This window comes from Aotus nancymaae, unplaced genomic scaffold (genome assembly GCF_030222135.1).
Source record: "Aotus nancymaae isolate 86718 unplaced genomic scaffold, 86718_ANA_hifiasm-v0.15.2.pri h1tg000028l, whole genome shotgun sequence".
Classification (NCBI taxonomy): domain Eukaryota; kingdom Metazoa; phylum Chordata; class Mammalia; order Primates; family Aotidae; genus Aotus; species Aotus nancymaae.
The window spans coordinates 359,129-387,053 of record NW_026988441.1 but is presented as its reverse complement, the minus strand read 5'-3'; the positions used below and the strand labels follow the sequence as shown (position 1 = coordinate 387,053).

The window sequence follows — 27,925 nt, the reverse complement described above, 5'->3', positions numbered from 1 at the left end:
ACCTGCCTAGCGCTTCGCTGGCTGGAGCCTGCCTGGCCGTCGTCGTCTCCTCCCGTGTGGGTGTCTGCAGTTGGACACCCTCCCTCCCGCCCGCCACCCCCCTCCCCCAATGCCTCAGCCGCTGGCCAGCCCCCTCCAGCCCGCCCTGTCCCCTGCCGCCTCCCTGCAGCCTCTTTCTTCCTCCTGGCAAAGCGTCCAGCCCTGCCTGCTCCTCCTCGGGCCTGGGCGCCTCCGGCAGCGCTCCCTCCCTCCCCCTCTCCCCGGCTGCCTCCTCCTCTCTTCTCCCGTTCTCCTTCCCCTTTCACCCCATCCCCTGCCCTGGCTGCAAACATGAGGGTCTTGGCCTGCCTCCTTGGTGAGTGATCCCTTCTCCTTGGGGACTCAGGGGGCCTAGGCCCCCAGCTCTGACCTCTTAGCTTATCCAGTTTAAGGACTCAAACTTCCGGGACTGGTCCCTGGTGCTTGGGGTACCCTGACATCCCTTCAGAGGCTCCCTGCCTGCTCAGCCCAGCCTTCTGCCAGCCCAGAAACCCAAGGGATCTGCCCCCTGCCTGCCCCCAGCCCTGACCCTGCAGGGGATCTCCCAGACATCTGACCTTTAGCCAAGACCATGTGGGAACACCAAAGCCATGGTCCCTAGCCCTGACTTCAGGGGCCAGGCAGCTGCAGCCCCACCCACCAGCCTCAGAGACCCAAGTCTCATCCAGGCCCTCTGTCCAGAGTCCTGCCTCCCATCCATGGGGTTCCTGGTTCAGAGGTGTGAGGGAAGAGAGAGGAAGAGAGAGAGAGAGAGAGAGAGAGAGAGAGGGAGGGAAGGAGGGAGGGAGGAAGAGAGTGTGTGTGTGTGTGTGTGTGTGTGTGTGTGTGTGTGTGTGTGTCGGGGTATTCAAGATGAGGGGCCTGTGCTGGAGAAAGGAACACCCCCGGCCTGCCCCTCACTCTGCCCCACTCTCCACCCTCCCTTGCAGCAGCACTGGTGGGGATCCAGGCTGTTGGTAAGTGCCCCAGACTCCTCCCACCTGCCCCCCTCCCAGCGCCAGGCCTCCCCCTTCTGCCCATCTAGGCCTGGCCTCACCTCCACCTGAATTCCACTATGACCTTTGCCACTGCCCCCCCCCGCTCACCGTTGGGATCCCCCAGGTGTCTGGGTGAATCTCTCTGAGCATCCAGGACTCCTGGCCCAGGGGTCAGTGAGTAGGGCTGCTAGTTACCGACAGTACCTGCAGGACAGGCCCCGCCCCTACAGTCCCCCTGACCCTGGGGCCCCAGGGATGCCCCTCCTCGCCACAGCCATTCCGCCACCCCTCAGATCGGCTGCGCCTGGCTGATGGCCCCCACGGGTGCGCTGGCCGCCTGGAGGTCTGGCACGGAGGGCGCTGGGGCACCGTGTGTGACGACGGCTGGGACCTACGTGATGCCGCCGTGGCCTGCCGGCAGCTGGGCTGCGGAGGGGCACTGGCCGCCCCCGGGGGCGCCTTCTTCGGGGAGGGGGCAGGGCCCGTGTGGCTCAGTGAGCTGGCTTGCCGGGGCCACGAGGGGCAGCTGAGCCTCTGCCACCACCGGGGCTGGAAGGCCCACATCTGCTCCCACGAGGAGGACGCGGGCATCGTCTGTGCAGGTGAGGGCACCCTGGCTGCTCCTTCAGGGGCGGCTCCTTTGGAGATGACCCAGGGACCACAAGTCCTGAGCCCCAGCAAGTCTGAGTGTGCAGCCGTCCAGAGACACCCAGCCTCCCATCCCCTCCAGAGCCAGGTGTCTCACTCCCTCTGCCAGGGACCAAATGACCTCTGACCCCTACTCTCCTCATCACTTCTGTCTCCTGCCCACAGGTCAGCGCGTGGCTAACTCCAGGGACGATTCAGCGTCTCCCCTAGATGGGGCTCCCTGGCCAGGGCTGTCGGTGGAGCTGGGCCCCAGCACAGAGGAGACCCCGGTGACACACGGTGAGCCCAGAGGACTGCTGTGCCGCCCCCACCCAGCGCACCCTCCTGTGTCTGCCTAGGGGACAGGGACCACTGCACTAAGAACTCCCAGGGGACAGAGTGTCCCCCCCACTCCTGTCTCCTTCATAGCCCAGGGAGTCCTCTGTCACTTCAGACCCTCAGAGAGGGAGGCCCGGCCCCCATGTGGGAGGAAGCATGAGGGACAAAGTTCCTGAACCCTGGCTGTCTCCCCTCCCAGCCCCCCGCCCAGCTGGGAACCCCCAGAACGCCTCCCGGAAGAAAAGCCCCCGGCCCAAGCAGGCCAAGTCCACCCGGGCCCCTCTGCTGACAACTGGAGCCCCCCACCAAGGTAAGCTCCCTGAAGGCTCCCCCGACCCCAGACCTGGATGCTATGAGGCCTGGGGCCCAGAAAAACTGAGGACCTGCGGGTGCCCTCTCCTTAGCTGAGGCCCTGGAGGGATCCTAGTGTTTACCTCGTCCCTCCTGGGGATTTAAAAGCCAGGCCTGGTGTCCCCTCTTCCTGCCCTGTCAGGAGGTGTCCTGGCCCACTGAGGTCGTGAACTCTCCCTTAATGGCTGCTGGGGGACAGATCTCAGGCCACCGCTGCCTCAGGCCTGTTTCCCCAGGTGAAGACCAAGGGAGGGGTGTTTGAATCACTTCTCACCAGCCGCCTGTCCCCTCCCTGTTTACCCCACAGAGCGGCTGCGCCTGGTCTCTGGCCCCCACAGGTGTGCCGGCCGCCTGGAAGTCTGGCATGGCGGGCGCTGGGGCACAGTATGTGATGACGGCTGGGACCTTCGCGACGCCACCGTGGCCTGCCGGGAGCTGGGCTGTGGGGGGGCTCTGGCTGCCCCTGGCGGTGCCAGATTTGGGCCTGGCTCAGGGCCAGTGTGGATGGACGACGTGGGGTGTGGAGGAGGAGAGCAGGCCCTCCGAGACTGCCCCCGGAGCCCCTGGGGCCGGAGCAACTGTGACCACAGCGAGGATGCTGGGCTGGTATGCACTGGTATGTTGGGGCTGCGGCCCGGCCCCCTCCCACCTCCCTCAGCCCCCAGCTCCCTCTTTCCCCTCCAGGAAGCTGCAGAAGGTCTGCTCCAGGTCTGCTCCTGCCCGCTTGCTCTCTGCATGCCCAGCGCCTGCTCATCACGCTCTCCAGCCCCTCCTTCCTCAGCTCCTGCTGTTCTCCTTGCCAGGAGCAGGCGGAGCAGGCTTGAGGCTTGGGCTACCACTCATCCCTATCCCAGGGCCCAGGCCAGTGACCATTTGTGTAAGCCTCAGTTTCCCTGAAGGAGCAATGGAGCTAAGAATACCTGCCTCAGGCTTGAGCCAAGTCCTGGCATGCAAGAAGCCCTTCCTGCCCTCTGCCACTGGCTGCCCATGGCAGGGGACCCTCTCCCAGAGCCCTTGTCTCTGTGGGCCAACCTCTGCTCCCCCATCCCCAAGGGAGCTGGTGGGCAGTGACTTGGGGGCATGGAGGGAGACTAGGGCAGGGTGGGGGCACCCATAGGTGAGCCTCTACCTCACCTCATACACACCCCCTCAGCACAGGGTCTAGCTGTCTCCCGGGGGTCCCTCCCCTCTCCCGTCCACCTTGGACCTGGGATAGAACCCAGCAGATGGCTGTGGGGGAGGAGTTGGGTGAGAGCTCAGGGGCTCCCTCCCTCCTTCCTGCCTCCCTTCCTCCCTCTCTTTCTCTTTGTCTTTCATTTCTTTCCTTCCACAAATCTTTACACACCACCACGGCAGGGCCTGGAAACCACAGGAGGAAGGGCCAGTGCCCGCCCTGCTGGACTGCTCGGTCCATCGACTGTAGGGGGCCGGCAGGCGGAGGGCAGCCACCTGGCGTTTCATCTGTGCCGGTGTGGGGACAGCACAGGGGCTGCAGGCAAAGCTGGGTGCTGCCCAGGAGGGGTAGGAAACGCTGACCTCGGTGGATGTCCGGGGGAAGAGAAGAGAGAAAGAGGCTGACCTGAGTCCCTGCTGTGTGCTGGGCCCTGTGCTACTTCACCTGTGGCTGCTCTGAGCCTCCCACAGCCCCGACGGGGAGGATCCTCATCCCTCTCTTCACAGATTTGGGACTGAGGCTCAGAGAGGTGACATAAACGGCTCAAGATCCATGTGCCTAGTCAGTCCCAGCCCCAGCTCCTGACCCTTCTGGGTCTGTGGAAACCCATGCCTCCCACACCTGTGCGACTGCACAGTCGGCCATAGGAACTGGCCCTATGACCATAGGGCCATAGGTGGGGATGGAGACCGAGACACAGAGGTCAGAGTGGGAGTGAGGGGCAGAGAAAACTTGTGCGGGGTGGGAATGGCACCTTTGTGTGCCTAGTGTACAAGATGTGGGGGCAGAAATGGGGCCCTCAGAGCAGAGTTCATTGAAGTTGAGGCTCTAGAGAGGAGAAGGTCAAGTTGCCAAGAAAGGAAATGAATGAACCACTGAGGCGTCTGGTGAAGCCGTGAGCTTCGCCAGCATCTCATTGAATCCTCATTGCCGCTCTGGGAGGGAGACGCTTCCCTTCCCTGTCTGCAGATGAGGAAAAGCAGACAGGTGTGTTAGGTTCCTCCCTAGTTCTGTTCTTTTCTCTAGAACAGTGACAAAGAGAGGGACGCCGCAATCCTCCAGTGATGACTCGAGCCTTACCCCAACAGAATCTACCTTAAGAGCCAGGCATGGCTTCAGGCTCACACCTGTAACCCAAGTGCTTTGGGAGGATTTCTCAAGGCCAGGAATTCAAGACTAGTCTGGGCAACACTTTGGGCATGGTGGTGCATGCCTGTAGTCCCAGCTTCTTGAGAGAGGCTGAGGTGGGGAGAGTCCCTTGGGTCCAGGAGGTTGAGGCTGCAGTGAGACAAGATTGTACCACTGCACTCCAGCCTGGGTGACATAGTGAGATCCCCTCTCCCCAAAAATAAAAAAATGAAATATATCTTATGCACCTGAAGGCCAGCAAGAGGTTAATATCTAGACTAGTGATTCTCAACTGAGGAGGGAGTGAGGGCTTTTTCATCCCCTTCCTCCCCAAAGGACATCAGCCAATTTCTGGAGACGTTTTTGGTTGTCGCAACTCAGGGAGGGGTTGCTACTGGCATGTGGTGGGTAGAGGGTGCTGCACAGAACAGTCCCCACGATAAAGGAGGATGCCCAGTGCCAGTGGTGCTGAGATGTGGAAATCCAGCTCTCTAGGACCTGGGGGCCAGGCATGGGAGGTGGATAGAGGGGACCAGAGCCAGAGCTCCCAGCATCCCTCCCCACCCACCTCCCTGAGACAAGGGAAGTGGGGGATGCAGCAGAGTTGGACTCTGGGCCAATGACTTCCTGTCTTGGAGCCTTTTCCTCATTTGCATAGTGAAGATGGAATATCTGTTTCCCAGAGTCATCTTGGGGTTGCAGCCTGGCCCGAGCATGACTTAGTCCTGGCTCATCCATCCTCGTTTTCTGGCTCTGTGCTCCCTCTCCCACTCTTCAGGCCCAGCACCTCGGCTGCGCCTGGCTGATGGCCCCCACGGTTGCGCCGGCCGCCTGGAGGTCTGGCACGGAGGGCGCTGGGGGTCGGTGTGTGACGACGCCTGGGACCTGCGAGACGCCGTTGTGGCCTGCCGGGAGCTGGGCTGCGGTGGGGCGCTGGCCGCCCCTGGGGGTGCCTTCTTTGGGGAGGGGGCTGGACCCATCATCCTGGATGACCTCCGGTGTCGGGGAAACGAGACAGCCTTGCGATTCTGCCCAGCTCGGCCCTGGGGCCAGCATGACTGTCACCACCGTGAGGACGCCGGGGCTGTGTGTGATGGTGAGGGGGCTGTGGTGGAAGACCGGGAGGTGGGTGTGGTGGTGTTTGGAGTGGAGGGGCAAGTTAGGGGGTCCCTATGTGCCCTTCCTGCCCTCTGTCTGAACTTTCCACTCCCCATCTTATTCCCCTGTAAATCCTCACCCTGCGCCAGTGGTTCTCAGCTGGGGGTGGCTTTGCCCCCAAGGGGACATTGGACAGTATCTGGAAACATTTTTGATGGTCACAGCTGGGGGCGGGGGTGCTCCTTGCATCCAGGGTTGGAGGCCAGGGGTGTTGCTCAACATCCTGCAGTACACAGGATGGCCCCATGGCCGAGAACAATCCAGCCCAAAATGGAAACAGGCTGGATTGAGCCTCAGCCCTGTGGCAGCCCTGGCTGGCCCTGCCTTCTGTCCCCGGAGGAAGCCAGTCTTCTTCTCTCTATAAGGTTCCCTCCCTTTCTCTGTCACCCCTAAGCTACCATACCCTCTGCTCTCTCTTGGCCCCCATTCACACACCCCCTCCCCAGGTCAGGGAGGTGGAAAACTTGAGCTGTGTCTAGGGAGGAGGTTGGGCAGGAAGAGATCTCTGCATGCAGCTGAGAGGACCGAGGAAGGATGACACAGGAGGAGGGGGTGCCAGCTCTGGGATGGAGGGGGTGTGTGGGTGGCAGTCACCTTCCCCCCTCTCCACAGGCATGCCTCTGGGCTATGTCCCTCCCACGGTCCCTACTGTGACCAGCAACGACTCCATACCCAGGGAGGCTGCCTCCAGGCCCCCGTCCACCATGACAAACCAGGCTCCAGGGATGGCAGGCGTTTCACCTCCTCTAGCCTCCCCTACTGTCCCTTGGGAGCCTGGACCAGAAGCCGGTGAGTCACTCCATGCTCCCCCAGAAAACAGAGTCCTCCCTTCTGTGTCCTTCCCTCAGCTCTGAGACTGTTTTATGAGGGGGCTCTTGCAAAGAGAAAGGTGGAGAACAGGGGCACAGGGGCCTCGCCCAGGACACACAACTGAGTTCAATGCACTGCTGTCACATCTGGAAGCACGTGATAATTTTTGAAGAGGGGTCCTGCCTTTCATCATTTACTGAGGCCCCCACATTCTGTAGCCAGTCCTGGATAAGAGACAGATGGTGGGCTGAGACTCTGCTCTGTTCCTGAGCTGCACAGTGTGGCTGTGGGGTCTGTCATAGGGTACTCTGGCCAGCTTCAAGGAACAGCCCTGCTCAAACACTTACTTTCCAGAGTCTCTGGTTCTTTAGCAAATGTGATCGATGGTTCTGCCTGCCTCACTCAGCCTGGAGTGCAGTGGTGTGATCATGGCTCACTGAAGCCTCAAGCCTCAACCTGCAGGCTCAACTCCTCCCATCTCAGCTTCCCGAGTAGCTGGGACTACTAATTTTTTGCACTTTTTGCAAAGACAAGGTTTTGCCATGTTGCCCAGGCTGGTCTTGAACTCCTGAGTCCAAGCATCTGCCCACTTCGGCCTCTCAAAGTGCTGGGATTAGAGGTGCAAACCACTGCACCTGGCCTCTTTCATGAGTATTGAAAGGACTGTTGTTTTAAAATATAGGTCTTATTATTACCCAGGTATGGTGAAGCCAAGAGATCAGGAGATGACAGCCACTAAAAAGATTGTTACTCATAGTTCCCAAGAGGAGGGCCATGCCAAACGGGGCCACATAGGGAAGCACCAGGGCCAGTCAGGAGGTAGAGGGAGTGAGGGGAAGCATGGATGGGAAACTTTATTTTTATATATTTATATATTTATTGAGAGGCAGGGTCTCGCTTGCTCAGGCTGGAGTACAGTTGTGTGATCATAGCTCACTGCAGCCCCCAATTCCTAGGCTCAAGTGATCCCCCCACCTCTACCCCCTGGGTAACTAAGACTACAGCTGCATGCCACCGTGCCTGGCTAATATATTTTTTTTTTTTGTAGAGACAGAGCCTCACTATTGTCCAGGCTGGTATCAAACTCCTGGCCTCAAGTGATCCTCCTGTCTTGGCCTCCTGAAGTGCTGGGATTACAGGCATGAGCCACCACGTCCAGCCAGGTACAGGAGTCTTGATTGTTTTTTTGCAGGAAGGAATAGGTGAAACAGGGTAAGCAGGCTTAGAATTGGCTAGTTTAAATAATTTCAGTAGGTGATGGGTCAGAGGGTTGTCCTTAGTTGTCTGGTACTCGGCCCTGGGGCAGAGGACAGGTGCATAGTGGCCCAGGTGTGAGAGCCCAGTGGAGGGGCAGTTGGTGTGTGGGCTCTGGAGAGCGTGGTTTGTGCACAGAAGGCATGCTCAAGTCATTTACCAGCTCTAGGAATTAGCTGACCCTGGGAGAGGCAGTCCCTCAGCATCAGGAAAGCCCCAAGATGTCAAAGCATCAGAAATACAGAAAATAAAAAGTTGTGGTGAACAAAGATGTCTGCTCAAGATGGGAAAGGGCTGAAGAAAAGCAGCAACTTGTTTTCACTATGATCACTATTCCCAGAGGCCCCCTATCCCTTTTCTTGAATAATAATATCAACTAACACTGACAGAGCATGCACTGGCTCCTGGCGACTGATGCTGGTCCGTTCTCTCCCTGTCTCAATCAGGTGATGTGTACAGTCACTGTGGTGTGGGTACTGGGGTCTCCATGTTACTGATGAGGCAGCACAGCTGAGAAATGGAAGAGCCAGGATTCAAGCAGAAAACTTGTTCCAAGGCTCACATTGTTTTTTTTTTTTTAAAAAAATTGTGATAAAACATACATGACATACATAAAATTTACCTTTTTACCAGTCTTTTTTTTTTTTTTTTTAAACAGGGTCTCACTCTGTCACCCAGGCTGGAGTGCAGGGGTGCGATCTCAGTTCACTGCAACCTCTGCCTCCTGGGTTCAAGCGATTCTCCTGCCTCAGCCTCCCAAGTAGCTGGGATTACAGATGCTCACCACCATGCCTGGCTCATTTTTATATTTTTAATAGAGATGGGGTTTCGCCATGTTGGCAAGACTGGTCTCGAACTCCCGACCTCAAGTAATCCACCTGCCTCGGCCTTCCAAAGTGCTGGGATTACAGGCGTGAGGCACCATGCCTGGCCTTAATCAGTCTTAAGAGCATAGTTCAGTGGCATTAATTACATTCATGTTACTATGCAGCCATCACCACTATCCATCTCCAGAACCTATTTTTTCATCTCAGACAGAAACCTCATGCCTATTAAACACTAACTCCCCACTCCTCCCTCTCTCCAGCATCCCACAATCTCCATCTTCCTTCTCTATTTATGAATGTGACTCCTCTAGGTGCCTTATATGAGTGGGAATCACACTCTTTTGTGACTAGCTTATTTCACTTAGCATAATGTCTTCAAGGTTCACCCATGCTGTAGGATGTGTCAAAGTTTTCTTCTTTTTTAAGGCTAAATAATCCACTGTATGTGTATACCTCATTCTGTTTATCCATGCATCTGCTGATGGACAGACACTTGGGTTGTTTCCACCTTTCAGCTATAGTTAATAATGCTGTTATGAGCTTGGGTGTACAAATATCCATTAGAGTTTCTGCTTTCAGTTCTTTTGCGTGTACACCTGGGCCATATGGTAACTTGTTGAGGAATTGCCAAACTGCTTTCACAGGGCCCGCATTTTAACCACTTTTCCATGCTCAAGTGTCATTCAACTAAAAAAAGGTCTACTGTCTGTTTCCTTCCTTCTGCCTCAGCCCTTCTGATCAAGAAACCTTCCACTGGCTAGGCATGGTGGTTCATGCCTGTAATCTCAGCATTTTGGGAGGCTGAGGCAAGAGGATCACTAGAGCCCAGGAGGTGGAGGCTGCAGTGAGTTGTGATTGTACCACTGGACTCCAGCCTAGAGATAGAGTGAGACTCTGTCTTTAAATAAAAAGAGAGAGAAATCTTCTTCCACCCTCCCACCCTACAAGAAGGGAAGGAGCATGCCAAAAGCTGCCTTCTAAGAAAGCATCTCCAAGATGATGCAGACGATCTTTCTGTGTGCCCCTCTTAATTGTTCCTCATTAAAGCTTCTATTCTCTCCACCCTACTGACCTGCCTTCCCCTAGAAGAGGCTTTCTTTTCAATCTCTCCCAGTCCAGTCGGACTCTTTGCTGATTTTGGAATAAGCATTCTGAAGGACAGAGTTGACTCTTTCATTTCCTTGCTTTGATGCCCTGAGTGTTTCAGAGGTTCCCCACCATGGATACGATAAAGTCTCATTTTCTTGGCAGAGAATTCAGGGTCCTTTATGATCTTCACATCCCCAGGTTTTAGCCAAATCCAATGACCTGCTGTTCCTAAACACAGCACACTGTTCCTTGTCCTGGGCCTGGCAGGTGCTGTGCCATTTACTTAGGTACAGAACCTGTGTTAGTTTGCTAGGGCAGTGCTAACAAGGTACCACAGACTGCATGGCTTAGACAACAGACGTCTATTTATTCTTCATGTTTTAAAACTTCTGGTTAAAAATATTTTACATGCGCTCCCCCACCTTTTTTTTTGGCAGAGTTTCACTCTTGTTGCCCAAGCTGGAGTGCAGTGGCGTGATCTCAGCTCACTGCAACCTCCGTCACCTGGGTTCATGCGAGTCTCCTGCCTCAGTTTCCCGAGTGGCTGGGATTACAGGCATCTGCCACTATGCTCGGCTAATCTTTTGTGTTTTTAGTAGAAACAGGGTTTCATCATGTTGGCCAGGCTGGTCTCTAACTTCTGGCCTCAGGTGATCCACCCACCTCAGCTTCCCAAAGTGCTGAGATTACCGGCATGAGCCACCATGCCCGGCCACATGTCCCATTTTTTAACTTGTTTGTTGGGGTACCAGAGTTTTGCTAGTTCAAAACAAGAAAGATCTTTCCTAATATGACACAGGCATTACTAAAGTTTTCCTTTTAGGTGGAACTCAGTAACTTGTCTCCTCTGTATCTTCTGGGTATTTCTTAAATTTCCCCAGTATCTGGGTCCAGTCTCTGCTCATGTCTTCAATTTCAAGGCACCTTGCTTTTAGATCCATCACAGTTGCCTGTCTCGAGAACATAGAGATGATTATAGATGGGATTCTGGTATCACAGACTCAGGGAAGGTGTCCGTACTATGACCTGCATATAACAGAGTGAGGTGTTTATGCCCACAGAATGTGCAGTTTTCTGAAGAGGAGTTCATTTTCCAGGCTAGTCTCACAGGACTCCTGACACCTGGAGCATCTTTGGTCAACCACAGAAATGTACTGTCTCACAATTCTGGAGAGTGGAAATCCAAGATCAAGGTGTTGGCAGGGCTGGTTCCTTGTGAGAGCTGAGGAAGAAGCTACCCCAGGCTTCTTACCCACGTTCCAGAGGTTTGCTGGCAGCCTGGGTTTGTAGATGTATCATCTAGGCCAGACTCAAATATTCCCCCTTATGGAAGTCATCCTCCTTGGGCTGGGCAAAGGTAAAGAGGACTGTTGGCTCTGGGCTGCATGGGGCCAGGTCTACAGTAGCTGCTGTAGAAATAGTTACTGAACAATTGCAATAGGCCCCTTGATACTGGCTTCTGAGCATCTCCTTGACAGCCCCTCGAGGGTCTGAGGGACCCAGGTCAGAGATATTCCTGCTGTGGATAACTCCTAGAGGGCCGGTGGGAACTAGACAGCCTTAGGGAATCCTGAACTCATGTCACTGCTCCCTGTCCAGCCCAGCATACCTTTTTCCTTCTGTCTGGATTCTATTCTGCTCCATTTTTATTTTTTGAGACAGTCTCATTGTCACCCAGGCTGGAATGTAGTGGTATGATCTCAGCTCACTGCAACCTCAGCCTCCTGGGTTTAAGTGATTCTCCTGCCTCAGCCTCCTCAGTAGCTGGGATTACAGGCATGTGCCACCACCCTCAGCTAATTTTTGTATTTTTAGTAGAGACAGAGTTTCTCTATGTTGGCCAGGCTGGTCTCCAACTCCTGACCTCAAGTGATCTACCCACCTTGGCTTCCAAAAGTGCTGGGATTACAGGCGTGAGCCACCATGACTGGTCTGCTGCTCTGTCTCTTTTAAAGGACTTCCTCTGAGAAGGCTTCATGGGCTTCCCCAGGCAGCATTTTTTTCACCTTCCCTTCATTGTGTTTCTGCCTTGCCTTTTTGGTACTTCCACTACTCCCTTTAGCTCACTGAGTTGTAATGAAGTGTGTGCATGTTCCTTTCCCTAAAGACTGAGAGCTTTTTAAAGCAGAGGCTGTGCCTGACTGGTAAACAACAAAACACCTGATTATCCTTGTGGTCTAGTGGTTAGGAAAATAAAATCTAGTAAAGAAGAAAAAACCCTTATTAAACCAATAATGAGAGAAAATTAAGGGTGGTGAACAGTTGCAGGGAAAAAGACTCATTATTTTAATTGAGGTGAAATTCATATGACATAAAGTCAACCAGTTTAGGTATACAGCTCAAGTGGTATTTATACATTCAAAATGTTGTACAACCACTACTATTTGGCCACTGTGAATAGTGCTGCTCTGAACATTCACATACTGGTATCTGTCTGAATACCCGTTCTCAGTTTATTTTGGGTATATCCCTAACCGTAGACTTTCTAGATTATATGGTGATTCCGTGTATAGTTTTTTGAGGGTCCCCCAAACTCTGCCTGACTCTTTAGCCCTTGTGCCTATTGCAGAAAATGGCATAAGAAAGGCCTCACTAAATACTTGCTCCCCGGAAGGGAGGATGGATGAATGGAGGGAAGGCCTAGATGGATGAATGGACAAATGCATGGAAAGGAAGACAGAGGGAGGGAAAGGTGGATGAAGAGTCAGGAGGCTGGGCGGCTTCCCTGACTGTAATTCTTTGAATCTCTTCTACCCCAGGGTCCCCCCAGCTGCGCCTGGTGGCTGGGCCCAGCAAGTGCTCAGGTCGACTCGAGGTGTGGCATGACCAGCGCTGGGGGACTGTGTGTGATGACAGCTGGGACATGCGGGACTCAGCTGTGGTCTGCCGGGAGCTGGGCTGTGGTGGGCCTCGGCAGCCAGACCCTGCTGCTGGCCACTTTGGCTGGGGTGCAGGCCCCATCTGGCTAGATGACGTAGGCTGTGTGGGGACCGAGGCTTCGCTGTCTGACTGCCCTGCTGCTCCCTGGGGAAAGCACAACTGCGCTCACAATGAAGATGTTGGGGTCACCTGCACTGGTAAGGAGGCCCTAGCCATCTGTTGACTCCAGGAGGCTTCCTGAAGGGGGAACAGTAACTAACATGGGCACTAACATTCACTGGGCACTTGCTAAGCCCCAACCCTGTGCTCGGTGTTTTTCCACATATGACCACATTCAAATCACATAATAAGTCTAGGGTGGTGTGTGTTATGTCCATTTTACTGAAGCTGAGGCACAGAGAGGTTAGGTAACTTGCTCAAGATCACACCGCAACTAACTGGCAGATGTGGGATTCCCACTCAGAAAAGCTACTGCTTCCTCTTCCTTCCAGGAATCAAGGGAATCTCTCACTAAGAAGGGAGATTTAGCTTTCCTAAGATGAAAGGAAGCAGGCAGGGCACTGGGAGATGGAGAGAAGCCAAAGCGAGAGCCAGTTAACATAAACTCAGGCAATGCCTATTATTAAATGCCAGATGTTGAGCTCGGCACTGGGTCCTCATTCTGGGTTCATGAATGGAATAAACATGGTCTTGCTCATTGAATAGCTCATAGCTCATGGAGAGAAAGAAATACTCTAACAAATCATTGCAAACCTGTATGACTCCTTATAGTTTGGGGTCACCAAGACCAGTCTCAGATTCAATAATTTGCTAGAAGAACTCATAGAATCAAAGAATCTGTTACACTCAGGGTTATGTTCATCACAGTGAAAGGATACAGATTAAAATCAGCCAAGGAAAGAGGCACCTGGGGCAGAGCTCAGGAGATACCAGGTGTAAGCTTCCAACTGTCCTGTGCCAGCGGAGTTATGCAGACAGCACTGAATTATCCCAGCAAGAAAGTGGGACAACACACATGAAGAACTGCCAGCTAGGAAAGTTCCCTCAAGCCTTGGTGTCCAGAGTGTTTATGGGGGCTCAGCCATGTACATGTGGCTGACCATAAATCATACTGTTAGCACAGGCGATCTGGCATTGCCCAAGTCCCCCAGGGAAACAATCTCTTATCAGGCAAGATGTTTCAAAGGCTTAGAAGTCATATCCCAGGGGCAAAGGAAAGAGTAAACCTTTCTTTGGGCAAGGTTAATCCTTTACTGCACACATGTGTTAATCAGAAAAATGGAAGATGGAGAGTGGTGTCTCAAAGGATGGAGGCATCACCTCTGCTGGAAGCTAAGGCTCTTCCCTCTGTCCCCCTCTTCCTGATGCCATGCGGGGACCACAGAAAGATTCTTTTATTTTTTGAGATGGAGTTTCACTCTTGTTGCCCAGGCTGGAGTGCAATGGCACGATCTTGGCTCACTGCAACCTCCGCCTCCCGGGTTCAAGCAATTCTCCTACCTCAGCCCCCTGAGTAGCTATAACTACAGGCATGCAACATCACACCTGGCTAATTTTGTATTTTTAGTAGAGATGGGGTTTCTCCATGTTGGTCAGGCTGGTCTCGAACTCCCGACCTCAGATGATCTGCCTGCCTCGGCCTCCCAAAGTGCTGGGATTACAGGCGTGAGCTACTGCGCCCGGCCACAGAAATTTTGAGTTCAGGAGTGGCCTGTTGGATCTGGGTACTACTCTGGTGGTAAGAATTGACAGTGTGGTAGGGAGACCCATCAGAAGGTACAGGAAGTGAGGCCCTGATTTAGAGGAGAAGCTGAGGAGATGGAGAAGAGGGGTCAGGTGTGAAGGGATGAGGGAGTCAGTCATGTCCAGATTGTAAGTACCAAGAAGGCAGGGGGTGGTGTTGGGTTTGGCTTGCCATAGCCTCCCCAGGGTCTAATACAGTGTGTGGCTCATAGGAGGTGCTCAACAAACATTTGTGACAATAAATAAGTAAATGATGAACGAATGGGAACTTGCTGAGTGACTGCAGAGATGGAGGGGCCTGAGTAGATGATCTTGTCATCATGGTGTTTCCATTTTACTTCCTTCCCCACTCACTTCCAGGGCCCCCAGGCCTGGACTCCATCTCAGACCCCTTCAGTTGGAGCTGGATTCCTGGACTGGGGAGAGATCGGAATGCCTGGCTCCCAGGAGAGCTGGCCACCAAGCCCTCTGCAAGTGTGACTGCCAGTGTTCTGGAGAAAACAACCACGAAGGCCCCAGGGAAAATGCCTAAGAGTACTAAGAAGTGGGTGACAAAAAATGCAAAGAGACCAACCACTCAACCCCCAGTGACACCAACCACGAAACATTCCAGGGCCCAAAGCCCCCCAGACCTAACCTCACAGATGACTGCAGCCCTGACCACTGAGGCCTCCCGAAGACCTACCTTTGAGTTTACCAGAAGGCTGACCACAGAAGCCCCCCACAGACGGACCTCTCACAGCACTGCCATGCTGACCCCTCAGGCTCCCCGAGAACGGACCAGTAAGACCATGGTGATGCTGACCACTCAAAGCCCCCGAGAAATGACCTCTGAGGCCATCAAGAGAATCCCTCAGGCCTCCCTGGAGCTATCTGCTGAGATCCCACAAGGGTCTCCAGAGTCATCCAAAGATCCGGCCCCCTCTCCCACTGCTAGCACCACTGGGGAATCAGGTGAGTGGCCGTGAGGGGTGTGGGGAGAGAATGGGAGAAGCTGACCCTCCCTCCTGACCTGAGGGCCTTCCACGCAGGCCTGTTCCGGGTTCGTCTAGCCGATGGGCCCAACCGCTGTGCTGGCCGGCTGGAAGTGTGGCATGCCGGACACTGGGGAACAGTGTGTGATGACAACTGGGACCTACGAGATGCCACTGTGGCCTGCTGGGAACTGGGCTGTGGAAAGGTCCGGCCCCGAGTAGGCAAAACCCATTATGGCCCTGGAACTGGGCCCATCTGGTTGGATGACATGGGCTGTAAGGGAAGTGAGGCGTCATTGAGCGACTGCCCCTCGGGGGAATGGGGGAAGCACAACTGTGACCACGAGGAAGACGTGGTGCTCACCTGTACTGGTACCAGGGCATGGTGAGGGTGGTGAGGTTGTGGGCGTGGCCAGGAGAATGGGTCAGGGTGGGGCCAGGTGACCGCACCATGGTAGATTCTAAAGAACTGGGCATGCAGGGTTGGGGTGGGGAGACTCTAGAGTTGCTCCAGAAGATTCCAAAAGGGGAGGGAGGAGCAGCAGTAAGGACCTCTGAAACAGAGGATGGGGTCAACCATTGTCCCAATTTCTCCAAAGGCTACGCAGACTATGACGATTATCCCCCCTGGACCTGGGACCCCACCTCAGCAGAGGATCTGACCAAGGGGACCACCACAGTGGGGGGACCTGGACACACTCTCCCCTGGGGCACCACCAGGCACCCAGGGACCCCCTTCCCAGCAACAAGGCGCCTGCCAGACACAGGTGAGGGACCAGATCGGGGTGGCCATGGGAGGGCCTCCATAAACCTCCATTCGCTTCCCTGTAGGGTTTCCAGAAAGACCCTTCTAAATGAGCTGGCTGTCTCGGGGGCCCTGAAAAGGTTTTCCTTGGCTCCTGAGACCCTAAACGCATTACCTCCTTGGGCTCAACGGTGATACTTCTCCACAGCAGAAGACACCATCTAAGAGATCAGGCCAGGCTCAGCCTATCCTGAGCCCATTGTCTCCCCATAAACCGCACAATACATGAGCCTGAGCCCCTCAAACAAACCCACAACCAAGGGCCACTCTGTTATCACATCATCATCCCCACCCCTGCATCCCCAGAGCAAGCGAAACCTTACCCGTTCTTGAAGCTCACGCTCTGGTCCGGGTCTGCTGTGGCTCCGACAGAGGTGGGGACTCCTGGAGTGCAGCTGCTTTCCCTACCCTGACTGTCTCCTGCCCATCCCTGGGCCTGAGCCCCTCCCTTCAGCCAGCAAAATCAGCCTCCAGTGCCACAGCTGTCTCCCCTCTGCTCTGTGGCCTCTGTCTCACTGTTGCAGCTCCTTCCACACCTGGGACCTTGCCCCAATTTGGTCCCCACATTGCTGCCACCACATCCTTCTGCCCCTTTCTTTGCCTGTCTTCCTTGTATCCCCATCTCTCAGGGTCCCTTTGAATCCATCTCTGCTCCTGTTTCTCACATACTATTGCTCTCTTTTTCTTTCATTATCCATTTCTTATCATCTCTATTTCTGTGTTGCCCAGGATGCAGTGCAGTGGTGTGATCTCGGCTCACTGCAGCCTTGACTGCCCAAGCTCAAGCGATCTTCCTGCCTCAGCTTCCTGAGAAGCTGGGACTATAGATGTGCACCACCATGCCCCCCTCATTTTTATTTTTTTTACAGACGGGCTCACTATGTTGCCCAGGCTGGTCTCAAACTCCCGGGCTCAAGCCATCCTCAAGGAGGCTTCCCAAAGTGCTGGAATTGCAGGCAGGAGCCACCGGGCCCAACCTGTTTCTGTATCTTTCCTCCTCTTGTCTTTCACTTCTAGTTCTCACCTTCACCACCTGTTTCTCCATTTTTCCCGGATCACCTCACACTCTCATCATCTCCATTTCTCACTGCATGCGTGCCCCTCCTCAGGCCCAGGGCTGCTGTAGCTTTTCCTTTGTCTCCTACCATTGTTTTCGGAGTCTCTATCTCCCCCCATTCCCCCTCAGCCTCCCAAGGGCTCCCTTCTCTCTCCCGCGGGCTCCCTCCTCTCTCCCTCTCATTCTCTCCCGGTCTGAGGGAAGGGCTCCTCCGCTCCTGTCTCCCGCGGGCTCTACTGTCCGTTTCTCACCGTCCCCGCCGCCCTTGCCGCTCCTTCACGGGCGGTTTCACTCCCTGTCTGAGGGGCGGCGTTTCTGCCCTCCCTCTGTGCCCGTCGCAGTCGCTGTTTCTCCGTCTTCTCCCTGCATTCCACTCTCCCGTCCTGCTTGCCGTCTGGGCCTGCCCAGCTTTCTGCCTCTGTCGCCCCGCGCCCGTAGTCTCCTGAGAAGCCCAACCCTCCCGCTCCCGCTCCCGCTCCCGCCGAGAGTCTCGCCGCACGCGCCCTTTCCCGCCTTTTTTTCTGGCGCTCAGCACGCATGCGCACGCGCGGTGGTTCCGGATTGGAGGGATGGGGCTGGCGTTCATCTGCCTAGCACCGCGTGACGTCACATTAGCTCTGCGATTCCTGATTGGCCACTGGCTCATCGCCTGCGGTAATAATAGCTGCGCGCAGGGCAATCCGGTCCCAAGAAGCGGGCCTTCATGTGGGGAAAGCGAGGGCGGGAGCAGGCCCTGGAGGGGGCCGCGACTTGGTGGTGGTGGGCTCAAGTTGTCAATCAGAGCTATCATTGCGTTTCCACAGGCGGAAACGGGAGCTCCCAGAGGTGATGCTCCTCGTTCAAGGGCTGCCGGGGTTGCAGCGCCTCCCTAGCCCATAGCGCCCCCTCGTGGTAGAGGCGGGCATGTGCCGGGCACGAGGGCTGCGGAGACCGCTAGTCCAGCCTCCGGACCCTTCCCGTAGGGCAGGGCGGCAGCCAATGAGCAGAAATACACGCAGAATTACAAACTACGCCGGGGAAATGAAAAGACAGCCATGCGTGCAACCTTATCAATAGGAAGACTCAGGTTCTATTGGAGTGAAAAAAAATGGGAAGACTCGGAGGTGCGTGCGGGGTGGGGAGGGGAGACACAGTAGGCATGCATTAGCTTCAGGAGCAACGTAACCCTGGAAAAGTGACTTCGTTTTTTTAAGTCCCCGTTCCTTTTATTTATTTATTTATTTATTTATTCATTCATTCATTCATTCATTCATTTATTGAGACGGAGTCTCGCTGTGTCGTCCAAGCTAGAGGGCAGTAGTGTGATCTCAGCTCACTTCAACCTCTGCCTCCCGGGTTCAAGTGACTCTCCTGCCTCGGCCTGAGTACCTGGGATTACAGGGTCCTGCCACCATGCCCGGCTAATTTTTGTATTTTTAGTAGAGATGGGGTTTCACCATCTTGGCCAGGCTGGTCTTGAACTCCTGACCTCGTAATACACCCATCTCGGCCTCCCAAAGTCCTAGGATTACAGGCATGAGCCACCGTGCCCAGCCACCCGTTTCTTTCTCTGGAAAAAAACAATGGGGCTCCAGGGTTGTTGGAAAGACGGAAGGAGAGCTCGCCTACTCTGCTGGCCCTGAATGACTCCAATTGTGGGCCATAGGAACTGTTGCTACATCCATGATTCAGATGGGAAAAAAGTGAGGCTCAGAGAAATTTAACTTAGGAGCCACGATTATAATCTGTTTTAAATGATTTCACACGTTTTGCTCCTTGGATTGGTAACCATGTATGCTGAAACAGAAGCACGAGTCTGGAGTCCGACTCTCCTACCAGGTTCCAATCATGGTTCCAACCCGGATTAGAACTAGTTGGGTGACCTCAGGCCCCAATTCAATGAGCAAAATGTGTGTGAAATTGTTTAAAACCGCAAAATATTGCTTGTTAGAGTTATTTGCTGAAAATGAACAACAGCTGCAGGATTCCAGGGAAGGAGCTATTATTTGTAGTAGAGAAATCAAGGAAACCTCACAGAGGGGATGGTATTATTTCACCAGCAGACACAAGGAGAAAAGGAATTCTCAGAGGAGCAAAGGGTGAGGAAAATTTGCATTGTCAGAGATTTTCACTGGTGTTGTCAATCTCTGCTAGACTTTAAGCTCTGTGAAAGACCTGTATCTGTTTCCATTGCTGCCATAACACATCACCACAAATTTAGTGGTTTAAAATAATGCAGACTTATCATCGTGCAGTTTTGTAGGTCAGAAGTCAGACTCGATTAGTGGGCTAAGATCAAGGTGTCAGCAGGGCAATTCCCTTTGGAAGGCTCTAAGGGAGGTCCATTCCCCTGCCTTTTCCAGCTTCTAGAGGCCACCTGCATTCCTTGGCTTGTGGCTCCATCCCCCATCATCAAAGCCAGCAATACTGCATCTCTCTGATCTTTCCTCTGCCTTCATATCTTTCTCTCTCACTGTGGCTTGAAAGGTTCTCTGATTTTATTTATTTATTTATTTATTTTTGAGACAGAGTCTCACTCTGTCACCCAGGCTGGAGTGCAGTGGTGCAATCTCGGCTCACTGCAGCCTCCACCACCCAGGTTCAAGTGATTCACATGCCTCAGCCTCCTGAGTAGCTGGTATTACAGGCGTCCACCACCACACCTGGCTAATTTTTGTATTTTTAGTAGAGATGGGGTTTCACCATGTTGGCCAGGCTGGTCTCAAACTCCTGACCTCAGGTGATCCACCCACCTCGGTCACCCAAAGTGCTGGGATTACAGGCGTGAGCCATGGTGCCCAGCCAGTTCTCTGATTTTAAGGATTTAGATTGGGGCCACTTGGTTAATCCAGGATAATTTTCCCATTTCAAGGTCTAGACCCTTAATTACATCTACAAGGTACCCTTTGCCATGTAAAGTAACATATTCACAGTTTCTGATTGGGGCATGTGCATCTTTGTCCTAGACACTAGGGATTCCAGACAGATCCGATATCTTGTCTATTATGGATCTGTCTGGAATCCCTAGTGTCTAGGACAATGCTTGAATCTCAGTAGGTAATTTTTACATTATTTGTTAAATGAATGAACGGATGAGAGATGGCAGTGTAAGTCTAGAGAGACAGAGGAGATAAGACGGAGGCTTGCGGAGTTTGGATTTTTACAAAGCAGTATTTCTTCAGTCTTCCTGGATGACAGCGTTTGGAGACACAGACATCAGTTCATGTGTCAAATGCCTACTGTGTGACAGAGCGTGTACTACCTACTGGGAGGTAGCGTTAAGGAACAAAGCAGGCAGAGGGGCAGGGCAGGCTGCGGGTTGCAATTTAAAATAGGAGGGCCAGGCATGGTGGCTCATGCCTATAATCCCAGCACTTGGGGAGGCTGAGGCCGGAGAATCGCTTGAACCCAGGCGGTGGAGGTTGCAGTAAGCTGAGATCACGCCACTGCACTCCAGCCTGGGCAGCAGAGCGAGACTCCGTCTCTAAACAAATAAATAAATAAATCAGGCAGACTGGATTAGGGCCTACTCAAATGGCCTCCTTTTACCTTACTTACCTTTGTAAAGGCCCTGTCTCCAAATACAGCTCCATTCTCCTGAGTAGCTGGGATTACAGGCACCTGCCACCATGGCCAGCTAATTTTTTTGTATTTTTAGTTGAGATGGGGTTTCTGCATGTTGGCCAGGCTGGTCTTGAACTCCTCACCTCAAGTGATCTGCCTGCCTCAGCCTCTCAAAGTGCTAGGATTACAGGCTTGAGCCATGGCGCCCGACCCAAATGCCCTTATTTTGCATGCTTGTTTAGTGACAGTTTCTGTTACTGGTACCTAAGAGCATCTGAGCTGAACCAAGAAGGTCTCCACAAGGTCAGGGAGGGGCCAAAGTGATGGAGCAGTTGAGGCGGGATGATGCCTGGACTGGGGCTGGGCCCAGGAGGGGAGAGAAGGGGAGTCACATTCAAAGGGAAGGTGAAGACTCAATCCTCTTCCCCATATCTCTCTAGGTGGCAAAGATGGTTACAAGCTTCCTTGGATGTGGGACACAGCTTCAGGAAGGGGCCTGACTGAGGGGACCCCTGCTTTAGGCAAACTAGGACCCACCATTGGAGCTGGCATCACCAGGAGCCCAGGCAGTCCTCCAACTCCAAGGGTTCGTGGGGACACAGGTGAGGCATGTGGCTGGGGTGAGGGGACTGGGGCGGTATGTGTCGTGTGGTAAAGAGACAGATTCCAAACTCCCCAGTGGAGCCCCAACTCTTACCCCAGAAAGACTCAGCAGAGATATATCCTAAAACAAGGGGTTATCAGCGGGGTACGGTGGCTCATGCCTGTAATCACAGCACTTTGGGAGGCCAAGTTGGGAGGATTGCTTAAGCTTGGGAGTTTGAGACCAGCCTGGGCAATATGGTGAACCCCCTCAAGACCTGAATATTAGCTGGGTGTGGCGGTACACACCTGTGGTCCCAGCTGCTTGGGAGGCTGAGGCAGGAAAATCCCTTGAGCCTGGGAGGTCAAGGCTATGGTGTGCCACTGCATTCCAGCCTGGGTGCCAGAGCAAGACCTTATCTCAAACAAAAACAGAAACAGAAACAAGGCGTTATTATCTAGACCAGTGGTCATCAACTAGGGCCAATTTTGCCCCCAAGGGGCATTTGGCAATATCTGAATATATTTTGGATTGTCATGACAAGAAGCGGAGAGGCTGCCCATTGGCACCTAACTGGTAGAGTCCAGGGATGGAGTTAAACATCTCACAGTGCACAGGACACATCCCCCATAACAACGAACCACCCAGCCCTAAATGACAATATTCCTGAGGTTGAGAAACCCCAACCTACATGGCATAAGTCACTGTGACAAATAGGAAAATGACAGGAAACCCTGGATGAGAAAGAGGAAAAGATACAAACAGGCGATTCACAGAAAGGGAAACCCAAATGGCTGAGCTCACATTCGTCGGGAACCAGAGAATATAAATTCAAACAAGCATGGAAGAGAATTAGAGAGGTGGGTATGATCGCCCAAGGTGCCCCCTACAGCACCAGCAGACAGGCCCCCAGAGTGTGCTGTGGGAGCTGTAGACTGGGAAGAGAGGCCGGGCGCTGTGGCTCACGCCTGTAATCCCAGCACTTTGGGAAGCCAAGGTGGGCAGATCACTTGAGCCCAGGAGTTTGAGACCAGCCTGGGCACCATGGTGAAACCCCGTCTCTACCAAAAAATACAAAAATTAGCTGGGTGTGGTGGCGCACACCTGTAGTGCCAGCTATTGGGGAGGCTAAGGTGGGAGGATTGCTTGAGCCCAGGAGGCGGAGGTTGCAGTGAGTTGCAATCGCACCCCTGCATTCCAGCCTGGGTGACAGAGCCAGACCCTGTTTTTTTTTTTTTTTTTAAAAAGGAATTCCACACAATGGAATTCTGTGCAGCAGCTAAAAGCATGAGTAGATGTATACACAGCAATATAGATAGGTATTAACAACGTAATACTGAAGGAAAAAGTCAGAAACAGAACAATATTTCCAGCCGAATGCCATCTGCAAAAGTTAAAAGCATAAACACAAAAATACATATACACAGTTATAAAACACGCTATATGTGAGCCAGACATGATGGCATGTGTCTGTAATCCCAGCTACTCAGGAGGCTAAGGTGGGAGGATCCTTTAAGCCCAGGAGTTTGAGTCCAGATCTGGTGACCTAACAAGACCCTGTCTCTAAAAAAAAACGAAAACAAAAGAGATGTGCTGTGTTTTATAAGGACACACGCATGTTTAAGGCCAAGTGTCAAATACAGCAGTGGAGGGGCCTATAGAAGAGGGTGCTGAGGATAGAGACTGGGGCTGAAGAGGATTGAAATTAAAGTCAAACAAGAGGGAACACTGCAGGGACTGCTGGTTACAGGGTCCTGAGGGGCACGATGAATGTAGTTGTCTGCACCTTGGGTCTGAAAAATTAAGAACCATTACCATTCTAGGTATCTGAGCCCCTATAATATCTACGTAAGTGGGGGGTCTTGAGATAATAACAAAAAACATGTAACATTTATTAAACAAAATACACCATGTTAGGCACTATTCTAAGCAATATATATGTGTGTGTGTGTGTGTGTGTGTGTATATATATATTTCCTTTAATCCTCATAATGTCTACATGAGCTTGGCCAGGCATGATGGCTCAGGCCTGTAATCCCAGCACTTTGGGAGGCAAAGGCGGGCAGATCACTTCAAGTCAGGAGTTTGAGACCAGCGTGGCCAACATAGTGAAACCCCACCTTTACTGCAACTACTGCTATTACTGCTACTGCTGGGTGTGGTGGCAGGCACCTGTAATCCCAGCTACTCGGGAGGCTGAGTCAGGAGAATTGCTTGAACCCAGAGGCAGAGGTTGCAGTGAGCTGAGATCACAACACTGCACTCCAGCCTTGGCAACAGAGGGAGACTCTGTCTCAAAAAAAAAAAAAAAAAAAGGAGAGAGAGAGATCTACATGAGACTGTCTCAAAGAAAGAAAGAGAGAGAGAGAGAGAAAGGGAAGGAAGGAAGGAGGGAGGGAGGGAAGGAAGAAAGGAGGGAAGGAAGGAAGAAAGGAAGGAAGGAGGGAAGGAAGGAAGGAAGGAGGGAAGGAAGGAAGGAAGGAGGGAAGGAAGGAAGAAAGGAGGGAAGGAAGGAAAAAAGGAAGGAAGGAGGGAGGGAAGGAAGGAAGAAAAGAAGGAAGGAAGGAGGGAGGGAAGGAAGGAAGGAGGGAAGGAAGGAAGAAAGGAAGGAAGGAGAAAGAACAAAAGGAAAGAAGGAAGAAATTTACCTGAGCTCCATGATGTAGACCTATAATTTTGCCCATTTCTCTAATGAGTGAAATTGAGGCACAGATATCAATGACTCTGACAACATTAATAATTATGAGAGTGCTTATTCCATGCTAGACATTACGCTAAGTACTTTGCACAACCATGATCTCCCTGAGTCCTTTTGACAACTCTGCAAGGGAGATACGTTGGTCATCTATAATCTATAGGTGGGGAAGAAACTGAGATTTGATCAGTGAAGTAATTTGCCACAGTCACCCAGCTAGGAAGCCATGCAGCTGCGGTCTAAACTGGGACAGCCTACTTTGAGCACAAGCCCCTTATTTAACCACTTCTCCAATCCTGCAAAGGACAATGTGGGGAAGGGATGCCCTGAAAGACCCTGCAGGAACGAGTGGAAATCTGTAGATCTGTGTGGTTCAATATGGTAGCTATGAACACAGGTGACTGTTTAAACTTAAATGAATCAATACTTTGAAAAGGAAACATTCAGTTCCTCATTCACACTGGCCGTATTTTAAGGGCTCAGTAGCCACATGTGGCCAGTGGCTACTGTATTGGCACTGTGGATCATAGCACATTCCCTCACGGAGGATGTGGTATTTAACTGCCTAGACTCTGTGTGCAAACAAGTTGGGTTCAAGTCTTATCCCTGCAACTTGCAAACTGTGTCTGTGTGACCTTGGGCAAGTCATGTAGCCTCTTGCTCTAATTTCCTTCATCTGTAAAATGGGGATACAACTGGCACTCACTTAGAAGCCAGTCCCAGAAGAGGGTGAGGCTCCTCCTGCTACTGAGGCCCAAAACTTGAGGGGGTGCCAAAAACACCAAAATCAAGATACATAATATCATAATACAGTATTTTTAAAAGTGAAAATTAATGGGAAAAAAAAAACAAAACATGATGAACTGAAGACAGGATCCTATCCACCTCACTGGGCTCACCCTAATCCCGGCCCTGTTGGATCCTGTCTTTGGTTAAAATGTTAACTTTGGTTAACTGTGGATCTTTTGCATTAATTTTTATTGTTTAAAAATATTGCATGAAAACGCTTGAGCAGAGGAGTTCAAGATTACAGGGAGGTATGATCTTGCCACCGCACTCCAGCCTGGGCGATACAGCCAGACTTTAACTTAAAAAATAAAAAATTCCATAAAGATATTTATCTTGATTACTAAAATTACCCTTCGGAGCCCTCTTGGGTCTCCCCGCAGTCTCCGATTCCTCCCGTAGGCTGACGCTTCTGAGCACTCCCGCTTCCTCCCGCGTCCCAGCACCCCCTGCATCCCTCCCTCACCTCGCCCTCCTGCACCCTCTCCTGCAACCTGCGTACCCCTCCACATTCCCTCGTCCCGAGCATCCGAGCATCCTCCCGCAGAGGAGGACGCCAGGTGGCGCCTGGAGACATCGGAGGAAGCGGGGAGGAGGGGCCCCAGGGCCGGGTAAAATCTGCTGGTGACCCATGACGTCTCGAGGCTCTGCGCCTTTCCATTGGTCGGCTCCTCGAGGGGCGGGGCGGGGCGCGGGGTGGGCGGAGCCGGCTGACCTCATAGCGTCCGTCTGTCTTTCCTTCTCCTCCTCCAGGTTCCCCAAGGAAACCGTGGCCCGAGCGCAGGCCGCCGCGGCCCACTGCTATCAGGACAGCGCCCCCCACCCCGTCCACAGGTCCCTCCGCCTCTCCGGGACCCCCAGGCCCAGCGCTGACCTCTGACTCCAGTCTAGAGCTCACTCCCCGCTCAGCCGTAACGCCCGAGGCGACCTCTGACCCTGCGGACACTTCACCCACCTCAGACCCCGCCTCCCGGACGAACCCCGACCTTGTCTTGACAAGCCCCGGCTTTGCTTTGTCCACCCCTGACTCCAGTGTGGTTCCACGACTGACCCCGGAGCTGTCACCCGCGGCCCCACCCACCTTGCTCAAAGAGCTCACCTCTGACCCTTCTACACCGTTGGAGGTGACCAGCCTTTCCCCTACCTCAGAGCGGACCCCAGAATCTGACACAACTTCAGACTTGGACACAACTCCATACCCCAGTACAGTCTCAGAATATTCCAGATCCCCAGACCCCTCCCCAAGCCCTCACTCCACTATTACCCATGATCCCACTATGACCCCTGACCCCACGACCCCTCACCCTACCTTGACCTCGCACCCTACCATGGTCCCTCACTTCCCTACCACCACTCATCCCACCACAACCCCTCAACCCACCACCATCATTCACTCCACCATGATTCCTGACCCCACGACAACCCCTCAACCCTTCACCACCATGCAGCCCACCACAACCCCTCAACCCTTCACCACCATGCAGCCCACCACAACCCCTCAACCCCCCACCACCATGCAGCCCACCACAACCCCTCAACCCTTCACCACCATGCAGCCCACCACAACCCCTCAACCCCCCACCACCATGCAGCCCACCACAACCCCTCAACCCTTCACCACCATGCAGCCCACCACAACCCCTCAACCCCCCACCACCATGCAGCCCACCACAACCCCTCAACCCACCACGACCTCCCACCCCACCACCACTCCTGACCCCTCCTCAACCCCTATCATCACTACTAAGTCCCTTCCAACCTCCGTGGGGACAGAACTCTCCTCTCCCACTCCAGCACCAACAGTCAAGCCCAGTCTGCATCCCGAGTTGACCTTCACAGCACCTGCTCCTCACCCCTCCACATCCCAAATGCCCACCTTAGAGCCCTCTCCAGCCTTGGAGTCCAGCTCCTCCAGCTCCTCCACAGCCACAAGCATAGACCCACTGTCCACTGAGGACTTCAAGCCATCCAGAAGCCAGAGCCCCAGCCTAACCCCTCCACCTACCCATGCCCCACACTCAGCCTCTGACCTCACTGTGCCCCCTGACCCCCACCTCTCCCCCATAACCCACCCCTTGGATCAACCTCCTTTTGACCACCTCACCCTAGGGCCAACCCCTGGTCAGAGCCCAGGCCCCCATGGTCCATGTGTGGCCCCAACACCACCTGTAAGGGTCATGGCTTGTGAGCCACCTGCGCTGGTGGAACTGGTGGCCGCCGTGAGGGACGTGGGTGGTCAGCTGCAGAGGCTGACCCACGTTGTGGAACAGGACCGGCAGGAGCGCCAAGCCCTTCTGCTGGGGCTGACCCAGCTGGTAGAGGCTGCCCGGGGTCTGGGGCAGCTGGGTGAGGCCGTGAAGAGACTGGCAGAGGTGACCTGGCCCCCCACCATGCCTGCACCAACCACCACTACCCCAGAGGAAGAGGAAAGGCCTCTGAGGGGAGATGTGTGACCCTCTCCAGGATTTGAGGGGTTTAAGACACTCCTGACAAAAAAAAAAAGAAAAAGAAAACCAAAGTATCTAATTAAAAACAAGGTGTGAATGGTGTTTTTGGGGAATCCTAGAGAGAATCACAAGCTGGATCTTGGTATGTGAATAGCCCAAGTGCCATGCAAGGCGGTGTTGACGATGGTGATGATTTATGATGGTGATCATGATAGGATGATGATCATTGTGGTGATGATCATGATAATGGTAAGACGGTGGTGGTGGTGGTGGTGGTGGTGGTGGTGGTGGTCATGGTGGTAATGATGGTGATGGTGATGGTGGTGGTGGTGGCGGTGGTGATGGTGGTAATGATGATGGTGGTGGTGGTCATGGTGATGAGGGAATGATGGTAGTGATGATGGTGGTGGTAGTGGTAGTGATAATGATGATGGTGATAAGGGTGATCATGGTGGTGATGACCTGAAGGAAGGTCATGGTGATGAGGCAATGATGGTAATGACGATGATGCTGGTGACTATGGTGGTAAAGATGATCATGGTACTGATGATCATGATGATGGTCGTGACAATGATGAAGCTTCATGTGAGCAAAAACTTGGCCTTGTTTGTAGATGTAAGCTCAGTTTCTAGGACAGAA

General features: G+C 53.4%; 1 protein-coding gene across 1 annotated transcript; it reads left to right on the top strand.

Moving 5' to 3' along the window:
- Window positions 1-179: 179 nt before the first annotated feature.
- SSC5D (scavenger receptor cysteine rich family member with 5 domains) lies at window positions 180-27,463 on the top strand. Its single transcript, XM_021673447.2, has 14 exons — window positions 180-355; window positions 969-995; window positions 1,310-1,618; window positions 1,830-1,943; window positions 2,182-2,292; window positions 2,641-2,949; window positions 5,414-5,731; window positions 6,406-6,582; window positions 12,533-12,850; window positions 14,757-15,350; window positions 15,428-15,742; window positions 15,970-16,137; window positions 21,216-21,377; window positions 25,593-27,463. The coding sequence occupies exons 1-14, from the start codon at window positions 331-333 to the stop codon at window positions 27,290-27,292; spliced, it is 4,647 nt and encodes a 1,548-aa protein (XP_021529122.2). The 5' UTR covers window positions 180-330; the 3' UTR covers window positions 27,293-27,463.
- Window positions 27,464-27,925: the final 462 nt, after the last annotated feature.